Below are 19,995 nucleotides of genomic sequence, written 5' to 3'. Positions count from 1 at the left end.
ATGGCATTGGCATTGTCCATCCACATACTGTTTAACGTTAGCATTTGATTTAACGCTATTGTAACTAACTATATCCAGGATGCACACTGCACATCCAGCAATACTAATCTGATTAATATCACATATTTGGGTGATGTACCCCATCAAATTGCTGTAGCGGGCTGTTTTAAAGCTAGAGCAAAGTTTCTGGTGTCATCTGAATGGAAGAATTACTACATTTGAATATGAAAAATATAAATGTTGGTATAATAAACTTTGATTACCAGTCCTTTTCATCAAATTAGTAGCTATAATTGGGAGTGATGGTGTCACAGTAGGCTACTGGTGGAAGTGCACGGTCACAATCACTCGGGCCTCTAGGGGGCGCTCTACGCTACAGTAGCTGCAGACTTTACTAGTGAGATTTCCCACAGTTCATTGCACTACACTGACTATATCCACCGTTCAGTCTTCTCCCGCCTCCTTTTCCAGCTCCCCTCTACACCACAGAGTCATCGGATGTGTGCTCTGCTGCCGCCCTGCTGTTTGCATGGAGAACTGCAGCGTGCACCGTGTGAAACAACAAGCTGCCCATCTCTCTGTCGTTCTCCCCAAAGAAGGCTCCGCCCCTCAGGGCGTGGACGACGGAGGCGTTGCAGCAGGCGAGGAGCACGCTCACCCCCACGGCTCTATAGTCCTTGAGCAGCCCTGTAAGGGTGGCAGTGCCTGTGGAGTCTATGAAGGGAATGGCGGAGCAGTCTAGAACGATCGTGTGGAAGTCCAGCTGTCTTTGGACAAGTCCTATAATGACTTCTGCATTGTTTTTGTTGGCTCCGGCCTTGGCCATCTTAGCGGCCATGTCTTTGGCCTTCTTCTCCACCTTTCTCCTGTGGGTCAGCTCCAGGAAAGGCTCCACCCCAACAGCTTTGTAGAGGGACCTGAGGAAGGAGTCCTTGTTGGCGTAGTACAGAGGAGACTGGAAGCGGAACACCTGGACTCTAGGAGGCGCCGTGAGGTTCTTGTACTCCTCCATGTCCTCGTAAAGCTCGGTATCACTGGCCCGGCCCAGGAGAGACACCTGGCATGAGATTAGATTAGATTAGATTAGGGATAGATTCACACATTGGTTTGGAGATGTATGGGACAGACAGATGTCAGGAAGTCAATTTCTTCCCCTGCTGATAGGAAGCTCCTTCATGACCACGGCTGCACAAACCAGTTTGTAAAACATGCAATGAAATGTTGTCTCCTTTGGATATTTTTTATTATTGATTTGATTGCTATATGATTTTTGTGATTAATTTGGCAGTAATGTAGACCTATTCAATACTGCTGCTGATAAACATAAAGGCATGTCATCAGTCTGGTTTCAGTGTCGAGTTAGACTTATACTGTATGTATTTTGGGTGGAAAGACTGAATCCTTGTTTTGTTTTTTTTGGTCATGAGAATCTGCCCGTCCGTGCAGGCATCCATCTGTCCGTGCGTACGTACGTGCACCTGTGTGTGTGTTGCGTGTGCGTTCCTCACCAGCTCCTTGGTGCCTTCTGTCTCCACTCTCACTTCCTTGTACAAAGCTTTTCTGAGCCGCTCTCTCCATAACATTCCAGACGTTTCTTAAACTGTGTGTGCGTGAGCGCGTGTGACTGTGTGTGTGTGTGTGTGTGTGTGTGTGTGTGCGTGCGCACGTGTGACTGTGTGTGTGTGTGTGTGTGTGTGTGCGTGCGCACGTGTGACTGTGAGTGTGTATGTGTGCGCGTGCGTGCACACATTCCCCCTCTCTCTCTTTCTACGCTGTGTCTCTGTGCAGTCAGACCTTGGAGCTGGGGGCGGGGCCTAGGCTAAATCTGGTTCTCGTTCCACTCTCAGTGCACACATCTCCCCTACAAACACACACTGTCACTTATAGAAGCTTAACTAGGGATGTCACGGTATGTGTCGTGGAGATGAAAAACTATGAGAAAAAGAACCTCTGAACATGCTGCACTGACGGGCCGGCACTGATCTGTATTCTCTCTCTATCTTTGTCATTGCTTTGCTTGAAATGGGGACTAAACCCACGCTCATTAAATAACCGGCAAGATTTAAATGCGTTATTATAGACTAATGCATTCCCCGGCTGGCGAAGTTTGCGCACCACAAACTGTGACTTTCTTGACATGCAAAGTTTTGTTTTAAATTGACAAAATTACCATTGGCACCCCGTGGCCCAATTCAAACAGGGTCAAAAAAGTAACCTTATTCTCCGTCCACCGCCATTCATATTTTTCGCAGCGCTGGTACAGGGAGAAAGCAGGAAGTGACGTTTGACTTTGGCTCTCTATAGCATGATGGATATCAGCCTTCAAAAACCCATCTGGGTTGAACATTAGATGAGATGGTAGCTTGATGTTACACTGTTGTTTCTGAAAGATTTGCTCTGATTTATCCTGATGTCAGAATTTTCAATGAATGCCTTGAAATTAGGGATGCGTGATATTGGATTTTTTTGACGATATGTTCCAACTTATTGGGCGATTGCCGATGCTGCGCACGTTTTCCCCCCACCTAATTTCAAGAACATCAAGTCTCTCCTGAATAAACACATTAGCCTATTCTGCCTACTCCTATCGTGATGGCCCAGTGGCAGATCCAGACATAAATACAATGCTAACCCAACCCGGGCTGGAGACATGGTGTCAAGCACTTAGCATTTAGTCAAGCATGGAGCATTTGGGCATAATTAACTCATTGAGTGCCAGCCACTTTTGGAGAACGGACGCTCCCAGTGCCAGAGTTTCAGAGCGTTTTCAGTGATTTCTCGAGGCCCACAGAATATTGTGTGATATTACTATGTAAACACCGAACACGCACAAAGAACGATGAGACTCTCTTCTATCATCTGCAAAAAAAAGTTTATTGATCCCATTTTCCGTTCTTTAGTTATGAGCCGGAGAAGATAGGCTGTTTTGAGCAAAAAGACACTTTTCAAATTAGAAGCTGAGTTATTCCGCCTTTTGTGAAATGCAGCATTTCAAGCACATTCACTGAGTCTGAAGATAATATTTTCTGATGTAGTGACGTGGTGCAGTTGTGTGGTGCCTGCGTGCCCCACCCCCCTCTCCCCCCCTCAGCTGCAAACTCCTCCCCACACTACACAGCCTCACGCACCCAGTCTATTTTCGGAGCGCTTCGTTTTTGTGTGCCGGGCGGCTCCCAGCGCGACAAGGAAATGCCAAACCACACTGCAGGGAAAGGTTTGGCCCTTCGGCGTCGGGTGCTGCCTTTCTGGCGGCTAATCGTGTGAAGAAACTATGCAGACAGACAGACAGAGGCAGAGGAGCTCAGTTGTGTGCGCGGATTGACTGATGTTCGCAGGTAACATCAGCTGCAAGTCAGAGCCATCTATATGGCTCTGGCTGCAGCATGAGCGGTTTCTCTTTGATCACGGGCGTTTTTCCTGCTGTTTTCGGACCTTCCTCTAATCTGGAGAGCACTGTCGCCACCTAATGGGTCGGTAAAATAGGTTACACACATTCAACATGCCCCAAAATTTTACAGGAGATGGATCTGGCTTTGATCCACGTCCCACCGTCAAAAAAAAACGCAACGACAATCGTCGTCTTTGGCACTCTACGTTAGTATTCGAATTGATGACAACTGTCGTCATTGGCACTCAATGAGTTAAAGTATCATTTTATCGGCCTGTCATATCGGCAGAAATGTTTGTTTCGGGCCGGTGCCAATATTTCATTATAAAGCCTTCATGGTGCCGATACCATCGTGCATCACAACTTGAAATCCCTTCCGTCCGACTTTAACCGTTCATTTGTCTTTCACTCACCTTAGGGTTCTGGGTCTGACAGATCACTCACCTTAGGGTTCTGGGTCTGACAGATCACTCACCTTAGGGTTCTGGGTCTGACAGATCACTCACCTTAGGGTTCTGGGTCTGACAGATCACTCACCTTAGGGTTCTGGGTCTGACAGATCACTCACCTTAGGGTTCTGGGTCTGACAGATCACTCACCTTAGGGTTCTGGGTCTGACAGATCACTCACCTTAGGGTTCTGGGTCTGACAGATCACGCACAGCATGGAAAAAACCATTCCGACCAGGAGGCCCAACTCCACACTGATCAGAGCCGTGGCTGCCATGGCGACAAGCCAAACCACGGTGTCGGTGCGGCTGGCGCGCCACTTGGCTGGAACGTCCCGGAACTTCCTGAGCGCCCCCCGCAGGCTGACGATTATAATGCAGGCCAGGACGCACTTCTGCAGGGCGTAGAAGTAAGGGGCGAAGAAGAGCAGGACGAGGAGGACCACCAGAGCGCTGATCAGACTTGACACCTGAGAGAGAGGGAGAGAAGAGAGAGAATATGGCGGCCTTCCTGATTGAAATTTGGTCAGAAACCTCACACGCACACACACATATATTATATATATATATATATTTATATATATATATATATATATATATATATATATATATATATATATATATACAGTATATACATGTCACCTGTGTCTGGCAGCCTGTGGAGTCCTTCACCATGGTTTTAGCCAGCGCTGCACTGGTGGTGAAGCAGTGGAAGAAGGAGGGGATGATGTTACAGAAACCGATGGCCAGCATCTCCTGGTTGGGCCGCACCGTGTAGCCATTCTTCTTAGCAAACATCTCTGACAGAGACACTGTGAAGGCAAAACTAAAGATAAAACAGAACTTTATTGCAGCAGTCTTTGACCTCATAGACACAAACACACACAGTGTTAAGATGGTCACACAGTACCTGATGACAGCCAGAGGGATGGCATCCAGCGCCACTCGTGGCATCAGGTCAAAGCGAGGCACCTTGGGGGGGATGAACCCTGTGGGGATGTGCCCGGAAACACTGGAGCCATAATGGCTGTTCAGCTCTCCAAAATGGCTGGCCAGCGTCGCTCCGGCTACGACTACCAGCTCAGTAGGCACAGGGATCTTCAGACGATCCTTATAGCGATCTTGGATCTCCTTCCCTGCCACTGCAATGCAAAATTCAAGGTGTATTCCATATTTAAAAAAAAAAGGAAAAACAAACAAACAAACAAACCACAAAACATTACACATTTGTTTCAGTGTAATCAAGGGTGTCAAGAAACATCAGAAATCAAAACAATATATCTCAAGATGTGGACTGGGGAAGAGCTGTACAAATAACAGTATAAGAGGTGGGTTTTTCCTTTACATATGTATTTACCTAGGATGGAGATACAGATGGCGCTGGTGATGAGGTCACAGATGTTGGTGTTGTGGATGTTGGCGAAGATGTTGATCCACGTGACGACGACAGTGCCGTAGCCCTGGTGCCGGGGGATCTTCAGACCCAGGAGGTATTTAGCCTGAACAGTCAGGATGGTGAACGAGGCTCCGGTGGCGAAACCATCCAGCATGGGACCAGAGAGGTAGACCGAGACGAAGCCCAGCCTGAACACTGCCATCAAGATCTGGGGAGGAGGAAGAGGAGATTAAACAGCCTGAACACTGCCATCAAGATCTGGGGAGGAGGAAGAGGAGATTAAAAAAAGTAGAAAGAGTAGAAAGGAAAAGACAGAGGGTTAGAGGATGAGACTTGGGTGTTTTTAACACGCTATATTTCACTCGACTCCTAATGCAAGTGCCAGTTTTAATAAACATGCAAAATGTATTTTACTTTTAGGTTAAACAGTACCTCCAGGAAATTGTGATTTTGCGATCACAATAATTAATGCAAATTCAACCAATCTTCGCATATTTCGCATCTTTCGCGATTTCTCCGCAAAAGATGGCAGGTTTCTAAACTTGCAATTTTTTGCCAGTTCCTGCAATTCCCCCCCCCCCCCCCCCCGCAAAAAAACATATAACTTTGAAAATTCCATTGACATTTTTGATAAAAGTTGCAATCTTATTTTTCCTCCTCAACTTGCAATTTTTGCCAGTTCCTGCAATTTTAAAAGGGGAAAAAAGCATAGCAATTTTGAAGAAAAGGCACTGCAAAATCAAGTGTTTTTTTTTCATCACAAAAACAAACAAAAAAGCAAAATCCTGGAGGGACTGATTAAAGGAACATAACAACTTTTTTTTTTAGCAAAGTAGAAATTGCATCAAAATTGATAGAACTTGTCTCCTAAGTTAGCTAATTAGAGTAGCAGTATATCTTCACTACACAGAAATGTGTAGTGAAGATATAATATCACCATGCTAAAGAGTAAAACACTGTATTAACTCATTCACTGCCAATATCTGACTGGCATTTTTGGCACAGGCCAAGTATTTCCATAATGTTTGGTCATCTTTCAAGACCCACAGTAAATTCTGTACTAGGACTACAGTGATGTCCAATACCTCGAAATGAAGATCTAAGTCTCTACTTTCACCCCCAAAAAGAAAGTTAGCTTTTAGCATGTTCTGTACTCTACTTATAACCCTTTTTATACACCCCATGTTCACCAAAAAAGCCTGTCTGGGAAGAGAAAAGGGAGAAAAAAGCATTTTTGTAAAAGGGCACAATCTCAGGCATAACTCACTCTCAATTCTTTTATTTTGAACTGTATTGACATCAGACATGTAAATATTATTCGTTAGGACACAAATGACAAAAAAAAAAAAAAATATATATATATATATATATATACACACATGAAGTGCTTTTTTTTTACATTCAACAATACAGTTTACTCGGTGTGAGTGTGCAGACAGACAGACAGACAGACAGACAGACACACCGACAGACAGACAGACAGACAGACAGACAGACACACACACACACACACACACACACGATCCCCCTTTTAGATTTCTAACCCAACATAGGATAAGCAATAACCACGCCCTGTGGCGCTGGGATTGGCCAGGAGCAACACTGGAGGGCACGCAGCCCAGCGATTTCATGAACGAGCTCTTGAGAAGGACAGCGGGCTGCTGTGAGTGCCTTCTGCCCGCTGCTGCCTAGCTGTTCCTGTGTTTATTTTGATTTGTTCTGGTACACCGTCCTCGTCCATGTCTCCCTGTCATATCTATGATCGTTCCCGTTTTCCCCTCGGCTATTCAACACGTCCTCACCGCCCTCGCAAACTGATCGATCATTTCCTCATTCCTCCGATGATCAAACACATCTCTTGATTACTTTCTCCCGTTTTCTCCTGGCTGGCACAGAGGAAGGCGACTCCAGCTCGGCGTTTCAATGGCGTTTCTCCTCTCTGCACAAGGAAGCGTTACCCGTTCTCTGCTTTTCCTCTAGCTCAATTTCAAAACAACAGCTGCGGTATGTGTTTGATCGCGTGCTGTCGGCTACCCTTTGAAGGCAGGGACCTGTGTCTGTGTGACAGGCTGGGCAAGTGTTTGCTGCAGGCGCTGCACCAATAAAAACAAAAACACGTCAAACACGTCCTTGGCGGGGAAGGCCATTGCTGATAACACGTCAAAGACGTCATTGGCGGTGAATGAGTTAAGTATGTAACGTTTTATGTATATATTAACACCAGAGGTACAAAGTGCTACACAAAGACAAAAGAGCAGTATACAGAAATAAAACAGACAAAAAATGGTACATACAGAAAAAACCAAGGACAAACTAATACTACTACTACTACTACTACTACTACTACCGCTACTACTACTACTACTACTACTACTACTACTAATTATAATAATAATAATAATAATCATCATCATCCCTAATACTGAAAAGTAATAATTTTGTCATTAGCTTGTTTGGTTCATGAGCGAGGCTTTTTAGAGTTTGTTTAGCTGAAAATTAAAAACGGACAAAAGGAAAGAGGGCAAAATAGTAGTGTGTTTAAATACGTAGGTTTTAAGAAATTATTGTCCCTCCGTTAGTAACACTGTAACGTTGACTTTGTGCTACTAGGGGGCGGCATTGCCAATGAATGGGACTAACCCAAGGGTGGATCTACAATATACATCACATGTTTAACATGTTTACTATTCGCTTGCTTAATTAAAATGGGAAGCTGAGTTTAACTGATGCTTCACCTGGTAGATGCCAGCCAGGAAGGTGAGAGCAGCTGCTATGCTGATGGCGTAGCACTCCTTGCCACACGGCAGGCCCATCAGCTCCATCCCGCCCGTCAGGTTGGTTCCATCCGTCCCGTTGAGGATAAGACGACCCGCTGATTTGGCAGCAGAGTCTTCATTAGGGTCAAAACCTGCCAGATACACCTCCTTATCAACCACCTGAAGGCAATTAGAAAGCATCAGAAAGCAAAGCAAGAGAAGACTTGAGAGGTGGCTTGACTTGGGTTCTGGTGACTCGGGACTCGACTCTGACCTTTGATGACTTGAAAAGGTTTCTAAAGTCTTGACTTGAGATCTTGTGTTTCTGTAAATGACTTAGATTGAAAGTGATGAGATTTTTTCTAGCAGACGACGGAAGTATTCTGTTTTCTGAATTTGTATGGAAGCCTGTTCTCACTCTGCCCACTTATACCATCGCTCTGTCACGCATAGAGTTCTGTTCTCACTCTGCCCACTTATACCATCGCTCTGTCACGCATCGAGTTGGGCCGATTAGAGTTTTTTTTACACCAGTTCGATATTATACCAAAAATCACACCGAAACGGTATACCTAATTTTACCAATTGACCAGCAGGGCAGCCGCTCCTATAGACGGTTTTCACAGAACCGTCAGTCCTGCTCTGCTTCTCTTTTTTTTTCTTTTCCTGTCCATAGCAAACACTGCAACAGGAAGTGAGCTGGGGTTCAATTTAGGATGTTTTTGTTGTCAAGTTAAAACCGTCTATAGCTCATGGATGAAATGACTCCAGTGGTAGGGCAAATCCCCAGCTGCCCATAGTTGTGGCTATTCATGTAACAAACGATCTCTAAAAACGCCACGATGTTAGTGAAACATGCATGGACAAGTTACGTTGCTTTCAAAATTGCGATTAGCTAATTGTGACTAGCCTGTCTGTATCTGTTAGCGTGCTAGTTTCCTGTTGCTAGATTCCGTTTCCTTTGCTCGCACACATTCCCAGTTATGGATAATATACTATTTTGAATGAGTGCTTTTTGGAAATACATTTTGCATGAACACGTGGAAGTGTATTTATTTAATAATGCTCGTCACAGTTCAGAGTTCACACAACCACACAGCACTAGGGTTGGCACGATGAATGATGGCATCGACCATCGTGATGGGCCGAGCCCCCATCGACCTCTGAGCCTTCTACATCGGATCATCATAATTAATTATCTGTTCGAATTAAAATTGTGCCGTTTTAATAATAAAACAGGCCAAATCCACTTACTGTGACACGCGGGGGACGCCCCGGTGGCATTAAACAAGCGCACCCAGATCAGTTCAGGGAAGCCTCCCTCCCCCTCCTCCTCCTCAGCTCCACTGCTTCTCTGAACTGGGTGCGCTTGTTTAATTGTCACCGGGGCGTCCCCTGCACGTGAGGAGTCGGCTGTGTTGTTGTGAAAACCTTTTAAGACAAAGAAGAGACTTCACGTTCTTTCCTGTTTTCAACCCAAAGTGAGTACCGTACAAGTCTTCAACTGTGAATTTAACTTGCCTGTTTCCAAAGTGAAAGTTGGAGTCGCTCCATAGATACAGCAGCTGTGTGTCTCTAGCCATTCCTCCTAAACTCTCTCTCATTACATTAGGTTCAAAAGCCCACATGAATCTAACGTTATATCAGCCAGTAATTCAGTCAGTTTTCTGCCAGCTAGTTAAATTCAACACACACACGTTGTTGGTGAGGATCTTTGTTATTTGTTTTGCGCCGTTCAAATAGCTGGTAGTGACAGCCACTGCCCACTTCAGTCACCTGGCTCTGTGCTGTAGCACAGAGCAGAGGCTAATAGCCTATCCAATAGGGGTGGGGGAAAAAATCGATTCACCTAAGTATCGCGATTTTTAATGTCACGATTTTTGGATCGATCTTTTATTCCAGAATCGATAATCGCAAATTTAAAAAAAAAAAAAAAAATTTTTTTTTTTTTTTGGGTGCTTGCAGTCAGGCCACTCACTGAACAGCAGGCCAGGCGCCGCCTACTGGTTTACTAGTGGTTTTATTACTTTATTAGTTAGTCTGAAGTAATAATTACACTTCAGGGTTAAAGTGGGTGCATCTCATTGTAAAATTGGACTTCAAACGGCCCAAATCTGGCTTCAAACGGCCCAAATTTCACGCGCGTTGGCCCATATCGGCCTGGCCTGCTTGGTATCTAATGCCCGGCCTGAATTATGATCCCAGTCCGCCCCTGTTTTTAACTATATCGCCCAGCCCTACTCATGATATATAATATACAGTCTCTAGTGTATGATTCAACTTTTCCCATGTTCTAATCTAGTGTAAAAAAGCAAACAAACTGAAAAAAGAAAAGAAAAAAATAAACAAAAATCGAAATAAATCGTAATATCGAATCGCAATAATCGTAGAATCGCAATACTTAAGAATCGCAATATAAATCGAATCGGCACCCAAGAATCGTGATAGTATCGAATCGGGAGATAAGTGAATCGCCACAGCCCTACTATCCAAGCCCGCTGGTATCATGTTGAGCTCGAGGCTCAGCTGTCCTGTTGTTAACGTGAACGCATTGCAGCGGCTAGCCAAATGGCATTACAGCAATGCAGCGACTTAATAAATAATGAATTATTCCCCCAACCCCCACCCGTCAATGACGATGCCATCGTCCAAAACGATGTTTCACTGTAAAACAATCACGATGGGTATTTTGATGACATCAAACAACCCTACACAGCACTGCTTAAACAACCGCACACCCAACTGCTGACCAGAGCCCAGCTGAGTGGCAGACATAATGACAAATGTTGGTTCAGTCGGTTTTAGGGATGCACGATATATCGGCAGTCATATCGGTATCGGCCGATGTTAGTCATTTTTTAACATATCGGTATCGGTCCGATGTTGCAATGTTAATATCGGTTATCGGTATAAGCCAAATTCTTCACATTGAGATGAAATAATGCAGTAAATCTATGATTTATGGGCTTTTACAAATGTTTTTGAAATAAAGAAATTACTTTTTCAAATTTAGTGTTTACATGTGTTTTTCAGTATGTCATTTTTTTTATCATCATAGAAATGTGTTTTTATACAGATCATATCGACATCGGTAAATATCGGTTATCGGTCATAACAGCAATCTTAATATCGGTTATCGGCATCGGCCAAAATTTTCATATCGGTGCATCCCTAGTCGGTTTGCAAAAAATCAACCCGGTTTAAAGTCGAGCTGAACCCGTTCGTCACGAGCGTCTGAGTCCGTTTCAGACTGAAAACATAATTTGTCTGACAAAACAATCGTGATGACAAGTTGAGAGGCGGGTCATAGTATCATGTCGATGACTTTATTTGACAATTCTGGGGACTGGATTGGGCTTTGGCCAATCCTGGCGTGTTCCGCCTCCAAATCGAGTGGGATTCAGCGTGTTGTGGCGCTCCCCTCGGGAAGAGCCTGCTGACTGACGCGAGGTTAGTGGCTGAGTGGAGCTCAGCGAGCCGCAGGCAGCCAGCTGCCTTCGTGTTGCCGAGCGGAGAGTGCAGCACGTCGGCCTGGAATCTCCGAGGGGCGACCCCTGACGACCAGGCTCTCTGTGAGGCGGCGAGGCGCGCGCCAATATCGCTATTGCATTAAATAATATTCCTGGAATGCGACTTTTAACGAGCCAGTTACATTTCTTTGCATTCTTAGACATTACCGTTTGATTTAGTTTGCATAATTGCTCAAGTTAGTTAGTTCGTTTATGGGCTAGAAATTCTGCCAGATGACAGGCACTAGGCGCCATTTTCCCCTTCATTTGGAAGAGAAAATTACAGCTGCCATGTCGTGATATGATTGGTTGAAATGGGGTAGAAATCTGATAGTACTAGGTGACGTCAGCAAACTGTAAATTACTGTTATCAATGAAATCTTGAAAAATGAACTTTTGATGTGAAAAGTATGAAAAACTAAAGAAATTAGATTTTTGTGATTTGTTTTTGGCATACATTATTAAATAGGTGCACTGCATACCCAGGTATTTGAACTAAAAGAAAAGAAAAGCCATTTTTGGGTTCAGCTCGACTTTAAGCTCGTACACCGAGCCGGACCGATAAACCGGAAATCAGCCCAATGTGCACCGAATGGGATGCACCGGGTACCCTTGTGCGCAAATTTGCTACGCCCAGGGATGCCCTGTTAAACAAACCGTGGCACCTCGGGCGTATTATGGAACCAACACGGACGCACCTGGTCGGGGTGACGCAAAGGTCAAGTAAGTTACGCCGTGGGGTCCAGAGAGACCCTAAGGCCCAATCCCAATTCCCCCCTTGGCCCTACCACTTACCCCTTAACTTAACTTAACTTAACTTAACTAACTTAACTTAACTAACCACTTACCCCTTAACCCTCCGTTTTGGGCGTTCACGTGAAGTGCTAGTGCTGTCCCAATTCCTTTTTGCTGCAGACCGAGGGTGAAGGGGGAGGGCTTACTAACCCTCGAAACAGAGATTTTCCAGGGGCAGAAGGAAATCGCTATTAACACATTGACTGCCAGCCGTTTTTTTCTTGCTGTAGGTAGCTTCTGCCAAGCCGTTTTTTGAGGATTGTGGCTCATTTTACAAGAGCCGAGGATTATTTTCTGCTTGGAGTTTGTGAACATACAATATCTCAAAAGTACTAATAGAATGTGTACTTTCTCTGTCTAAAAGAGTTAGTTTGTAGAGTTAGTAGTTATGTAAGCATTAGCAGTTGAATACAGCATGGTTTTAGCGTCAGAAAAAATATTCAGAGATAAACGGCTTTTTGTGAAATTCGATAGAACTGTCACTTTAACCATTCATTTTTGGCATCAGTAAGACCTAAACAATAGTTTTGAACAGTAATTTCCTCCATAACAGCAGTAAACTTCCCTCTGCTCAACTCCTCCCTCCTGTGGGCGTTCTTTTTGGCTGCAGCGCCATGTCACAAGCACTTTCCTACCTTTGCAAATGCACTTTCTCATACTCTCGACCTCTCAAATAAATTTCTGAATAGAAATTAAATTACTCTAAATTATAGCGAAAAAGAAACAAAAAAGAATGGGTTGAAAATCCCATTCTAAAAGCCTTTTAGAATGGGATTTGTTTCCAATTTGGTGTCGGACTAGGGGGCAGTCCCCGCTTGTCACCAGTTTGCTTTGCTGCTGCTGTGCGGGTGTGAGCCTGTCTGTGCGGCCGCTCTTTGAGGAAGTCTGGTTAGACTCGCTCGCTTCTTGGAGTTTTGGTTGAGGGCTTTGATGAAGCTTTTGCGATTCTGGTCATATTTATGCTGCGTGTTTCAAAGTGTGTCCCACCCGCAATCCACTATGCAAATCTGCAATCCCGCACCGCCAGCAATCAGCGCGAAATGAAAGCGCCTTCGCCAATCCACCTTCATGAGAATGGCTTCAGTCACACTGCTTTTTGCTTGCCTTCCTCTAGTCAGGAAAGCACTGTCACCACTTAGTGGGTCGGTGGAATGGGTTGTACACGTTGTACACGTCCAATACCTATATAAGAGATGTAAAAGGGTTCGATGCACATCCCACCGTCAAAAAAAAAAAATCGATTTTTTTGACGAGTCAACTCGTCGCTGGCAGTGAACAGCTGGATTGTGTTTGACGACTACACTCGTCGCTGGCAATCAAGGTGTTAATCCGCCAGAAATAAGCCAAAAGTTACAAACAAACGTTTATATCCGAGTTTAATGTCGACACGAATGACTCTGGATGCTCTGGAATTCGTTTGTGGGCAACATTTCAGAATATTTTGTATTGCAATCCGCGCTGCACTGGTTTCCTGGTTTCCGGTTTGAGAAAGAGGAGACGACAATCTTTGCAAATATTGAGTTTTGAAATGCGTGTTTCAACATTCTGACCCAGTGATCCTTTGTATCGACATTAAAGGAAGACATTCATTTATTTTAGTAAGTTTTGGTTGGGTATTTTGCGATTATTTTAACATGGACGGTATGGGCGCCTGCTTCCAAGCTGGGAACGGAGTCACAGAAGCACCAACCAGCCAGCATCTGCAAGCAGATCCGTGTAAAAAGCTTCAACACTTAAACGTGACTATGAGTGCGTTTACATGCACACAATAAACTGATAACTGTGAATAATCAGTTTATGGCAATAATCTGATTTCTGCGTTTACATGCACTTTAAAAATCCGACAATAGGAGAAACCCGGGTTTACATGATTCAGTCAATTACCGTAAATTCCGGACTATAAGCCGCAGCTTTTTTCCCGTTTTTTGGCCTTTTTTGGCCCCTGCGGCTTATATAACGGTGCGGCTTATCTATGGATTTTTTTCCCAAAAAAAAAAAAAAAAAAAAAAATCTCTCTTTTTTAGCACTCTTTCTAACTATAAATCCACTTCTGTTTTAATTTCCTCTCTTGCCCTCTTTTAACAACATAACATAACATAACATAACACAACACAGGTGGTGTTGTGTTATGTTGTTTTGTTGAAATGTTAATAAATGGGAGCTTCCTCAAACAGCCATCTCTTTCCCGACAATCCCCTCTGTGCATGAACCCTTACATATGGTAATAATAAAAAAAAAAAAAAAAAAAAAAAAAAAAACATTAAAACACCCGCGGCTTATAGTCCGGTGCGGCTTATATATGTAAAAAACAGTCAACTTTGCAGGTGCGGCTTATACTCCGGTGCGGCTTATAGTGCGGAATTTACGGTAGTCGGATTTCTCTCCAGAAAGGCGGCAGTAATTCCGCAATAAAACAACAGAATATAGTTGCAAAATGCAAAATCACATTTTCCTAATTTATTTGTCCAGCGCAGAGGATGGTTTAGGTGAAAATTAGGTTGTGTATCTCGTCTACTTTACTAAAATTGGAATAGGCGTCGCTTTGGAAGTGCATCTGTCAATAATATTTCCAACTTTACCGAGCACAGAGGCAGGCAGGTGAGGTGACTTAAGCACGTCAAATGTTTATGACCCACAACGTGTGTTGAATTGAAATACTGTAGCCTACCTGTCAGAAAACGGACAGAATTTGTCACGGATTTTAACGTTATGTGTGTGTTGTGTTTTGAACGACTCTGTTGTCTGTAGGCTACGTCATTCTATTTGCAATCCGAGACAAATATTCGTCCCCTCCTGTAGAATGTCCACATTTCAACATAGTGCAGTGCAGCAGCGGTGCCGTTACAGGGACACCGGCTCTGTGCGGGAAGAGAGAGCAGAGCTCCCCGCTCCGCTCAGCCAGGGGCTCCGTGCTCACCGTCATCTCGCCAAGCCGGCTGTGGTGCGCTGTGGCCGGGGGAGAGACCGGCATGCCGGTGAGAGAACCGGGAGGAGAGCCGAGGGGCCAGTGAGTGCAGCGCGTCTCTCCCTGCCTCTCACGCGCTCCTGTGCTTCTCTCTCCTGCAAGTCGTACATGCGCAGATATATAAACCCGAAAGAAACCCGGTTAAGGTGTATACATGCAGAGAGAAGACCGATTATTGCCCAGAAACCTAGGTGTGTTTATCGGTTTATTCATAACCCGTTTATGACCATAAACGGATAAAGCTTATCGGTTTATGCTGTTTACATGACCATTTGAATAATCAGGTAACTCAGAAATCCGCTAATAAACAGTTTATTGGTGTGCATGTAAACGCACTCTATGGAGCTATAAAATAGATTATTTTTGGACACCCGACCCAGCAAAAAGCACATGGGATAGTTTAATGTCCCGATTATGAAGCAACCCAATCGCCAGAATCAAATGTAAAAAAAATGAATATTATGGAGCTACAATATCAACTCAATCAATTTGAATAGGCTATATATATATATATATATATAATATATATAGGCTATACGAGGGATCAGCCGAGCAGCATTTTGGTAAACAAACCGCGTCACTGGGTGGCAACGGCAATGGAACCCTATGGAGCCTGAGTTTGAGCGTCTGACTCTAGCCGGCTGACCGTGTTTACAATTTAAAAACTGGGACAGTTCACACAACTTTAACACGACATGCTGCATATATTATACATCAAACTCTTGAGCGAATTCTGCGCTCACTCAGAATGTCAAAAAATGAGCGATGTCATGTATACGTTTTGAGATATTAACGTTTGTTTGGCACAACTCATACTCATTAACTAACGCGGGTTTACGGATTTTTGGGTGGCAGTGACGTCACGCTGATTCGTCCGATACTATCGTATAGGCTAGCCTATATAATGTTGTTTTCCAGTGACTCCTGAGCAAACCAGTCAACAAATAAAATAGTATAATTTAAATATTAATAGGTTATCAAAAATGTAATTAATTAATTTCTGGTAATATGACGACAAAATTGTGTATCTATGAGAATCTGCAGACTTCAATCTGTTTGAACCAGAAACAGCTTTATTATCACAGTTGGACAAAATTATTAATGAATTATTATTAATTAATTATTAATTATTATCAACCATTGCTTACAAACTTTCCCTCTCCCCACCGAAGAATTACCTGGCCGACCATGAGGCTCATGAGGCTGAAGATTCCCACTGAAACGTGTCTGGACGTCCCCATGAAGAAGTAGATGATGTTGGCGAAGAACGAGGTGTACAGGCCGTAGATGGGCTCCACTCCAGCCAGCAGGCAGTAGGCGATGGCCTGCGGCACCAAGATGATCCCCACGATCAGCCCGGACATCACATCGCCCCACACGTACTCCCGCAGCTTGTATTTGGGTAGCCAGCGCACCACAGGGAAGAACCCGGTTAAGGTGGCTCGGACTCGGGGCACGGAGCACGTCACCCCCTGCTTCAGCTTCCATTTCAGGGCAGAAATCGGCGGTTGACGCTGGCGGACGCGGCGCTCCAGGAGAGGCGGCAGGGTTTCTGCGTCCTTGGCGGCGTCCTCCATTGCCTTGAGGAGGCAGGGAAGGCAGCGAGGTGAGAGAGTGGAGGTGGGGTCGGGGAGGAGGCAGGGAAGGCAGCGAGGTGAGAGAGTGGAGGTGGGGTCGGGGAGGAGGCGGTCAGCTGTTCTCCTGGGAGATCGCAGAGAAACGGAAAGAAAAGACAGGGGAGGGAGAGGGGAAAAGGCAAGACAGGGAGAGAAACAAACACACACACAGTGAATGGCAGTTAGTCGTTAGAAAGGAACTGTAAAGCAGTAGTTCTCAAATGGGGGTCCGGGGACCCCCAGGGGTCCGTGGCACTTTGCCAGGGGGTCCATGAAAAGTTTTCAGGAAAATAAAAATAAAAACTTTTTTGTAAAAGCTTCATAGTTCAATGAAAATATTGTATGCTTTAAATCTAAAATGCTTAATGGATTTACATTCTAATCTAACAAACCTATCAATTTAAAAGTCAAGCACGTTACCGTGGAAACAATTAAGTTTAGCCCAAAATCACAAATCAGAATGAGGGGGGTCCCCGGTATATTTTCTATCTTGTAAGGGGTCCTTGGCTGAAAAAACATTTGAGAACCGTGCTCTGTGAGACTGTCTCTAGTTTTCCGGCTGTTTCATTCTGGCTCTCCTGTACAGGCGACCAAACGTGACTCTGGAATGAAATGCAGTCGTCAATTTAGCGGTAAAAAGTGGCTGTTGACCTCTGCTAAATTGACAGCCTACGAATGAATCAATCGCTCGCGCTTGTTGCCGACGCTCGTATGATACGAGGAGATGAATCAAAATGCTTACAGCAAATAAAGCCAAGTGGGAGCCCGAGAGCGAGTGCAGGAGAGCTGACGCAGGTGCCAGGTGTGGAGCGGGAGAGATGAAGGTGCTGGAGATTCAAGTTGTGCGCCGTCTGCACTGACACTGTCGCAGTTCTTACTTTTAGCTGCGTTGGGTTTTCATCAAGGCAATGTCCAGAAGATATGGGTTCGTGAGTGTCTGCAAATGCAGATAGATAGGCTACAGTAGGAGCATAAGGTAAAGTCTTAAAGTCCCACTGCTTGTCACACAATGTGTGAAATCTGTTCTCCGCATTTGACCCATCCCCTGGGGGAGCTCGGGAATCATATGGTGATCTAACCCCCCAATTCCAACCCTTTGATGCTGAGTGCCAAGCAGGGAGGCAAATGGGTCCCATTATTATAGCCTTTGGTATGACTCGGCCGGGGACTATACGAGGGATCAGCGCGACGTCGCTTGCCACCCAGAAATGCAGAACCCCGCGGCAGTTATTAGTATGAGTTGTGTCAAACAAACGTTAATATCTCAAAAACTATACATCGCATCGCTTATATTTTGACATTCTGAGTGAGAGCAGAAGTAGCTCAAGAGTTTGATGTATAGGGTGGCGCCATACATTTGATTTCATTTGATTTCTTTTCATTTAATTTCCTTTTAATTTGTCGTCAAGTCTGTTTTGTTTTCTTCTTCTTTTGTTTTCTTTTACAGGTGGTGCTCTGAATTTGGCAGTCTGTGATGTCAGTGGTTGCTATCTAAAGAATTTATATAATCCTTATGAGCCCAGTGATCCATTATTGCTGCTGCGGCGGAATTAGCACTGAGATTCTGAGGAGATATTGAGGGGGTCTATTGATTTCTCTGTGCTGGGATTCCTATGGACTATAGTCTATCTAGGTTAGGAGGTATGGATGCATTCCGGTGCGTCGCTTGCTGCCAGTTTATGGCTTTACCTGACAATTTGTCTGTCTATTTGTTTATCATTGTTTTGTTCTTGTCTGTTTGTTTTTTGTCATGTATGATCTGTGAACTGAAACTGAAAGTGAAAAATAAAAAACATTTGATCACAAAAAAAAAAGTTTTTAAAACGAGTTAACTGGCTAGAGCAGGGGTGGGCAACTATTTTTCATGGGGGGCCACATGAGAAACCCAGATTGTTGCCGGGGGCCGAAAAATATTGTCATGCCATGGATGGGCAACTTTGATGATAGAGAGGGCCACAAAAAAATGTCCTCGCTACCAGATTTTGCTGAGGGCTGAACGGCGCCAGCACGAAAAATTTGGGGCATTTGAAGCCAGGTTTAGAGGAATAACTCATTTTAAATTAACAGTTGTGATGTCATTATTCAGTCTTATGAAGGAGAAGAAAAGCCAGCACTCTCAAAAATGTCCTTTTGTTAATTTAATTGAAGCAGTGAGGAAGACTTCTGTCGAAACGTTTGTACCTGCCATCTGCTTCAATTAAATTAACAAAAGGACATTTTTGAGAGTGCTGGCTTTTCTTCTCCTTCATAGACCATTTTGAGCCGTGCACCCACCAACTGTTTTTTGTGAGTGTGCTTGCTTTTCCCCTTTTTCATTATTCAGTCTTAACCACCAATATTTGATCCTTTTCCTCACTCACTCCTATGTCACCACCTGCTCTCCCTGCAGGGCTTGAAATTAACTTTTTTCACCACCTGCCAATATGGCTGCTAGATTTTAAAGTTACCAGCCAATTAGAATTTCCACTAGCCGAAATGTTTTTCTTGAAATAAACCAGAATATGAGTGGGTTAATTTAAGCATAAGTATCAGTAAGTGGCCCGGGATTCTCAAAGCCTGTGTTGAGGGTCACACAAGAACAGAGAACAGTCATTTCTTACACATGAGATTACTTTTAGCCTTTTAGTCATAAATATTATTGAAAGATATTCCATATTTCAGACTGAAATGCTATAACAGAAGAGTATTGCCCAGAATGACATGAACATTTGGACACTTATTCAGCAGGTATATTGCATGTTGCGTTCAAGAGCACTGTAAAAAAAAAAAAATTTTTTTTTTTTGCAATTCCATCGCGGGCCACACAGGGGGCGCCCGCGGGCCGTATGTGCCCATGTATGGGCTAGAGTCAGCCACTCACGCCTCGCGCCACTTGGGCTCTATAGGGTTCGATTGCCGTTGCCACCCAGTGACGCGGTTTGTTTACCAAAATGCTGCTCGGCTGATCCCTCGTATAGAGGCTGTAAAATAAATAGACTATAGAGAAATAAATTGATTCTTTAAACAATTATTTTACAGCATCCTTTGTTTAACAATGGCCGGTAAATATTTGGGAAGGTTACCGGCTGCATTGGCCGTCTGCAAAAATGCCTAGCGGAATCCCTGACGTGACAAAAATGCGA

At 44.3% G+C, this 19,995-nt stretch overlaps 1 protein-coding gene across 1 annotated transcript; it reads right to left on the bottom strand.

Annotated features, from left to right (window-relative positions):
* Positions 1 to 337: 337 nt before the first annotated feature.
* Positions 338 to 16,834, bottom strand: slc26a1 (solute carrier family 26 member 1; the record flags this gene model as incomplete). The annotated part of the gene is made up of 7 exons (XM_083638736.1): positions 338 to 1,057; positions 4,019 to 4,306; positions 4,479 to 4,662; positions 4,747 to 4,978; positions 5,194 to 5,440; positions 7,968 to 8,168; positions 16,436 to 16,834. The coding sequence occupies 7 exons, from the start codon at positions 16,832 to 16,834 to the stop codon at positions 479 to 481; spliced, it is 2,130 nt and encodes a 709-aa protein (XP_083494862.1). The 3' UTR covers positions 338 to 478.
* Between the last annotated feature and the right edge of the window lie 3,161 nt (positions 16,835 to 19,995).

This window comes from Poromitra crassiceps (assembly GCF_964638095.1).
Source record: "Poromitra crassiceps genome assembly, chromosome: 6".
Taxonomy (NCBI): domain Eukaryota; kingdom Metazoa; phylum Chordata; class Actinopteri; order Beryciformes; family Melamphaidae; genus Poromitra; species Poromitra crassiceps.
The sequence above is the reverse complement of the archived record's forward strand: the minus strand, read 5'-3'. Positions and strand labels throughout refer to the sequence as shown.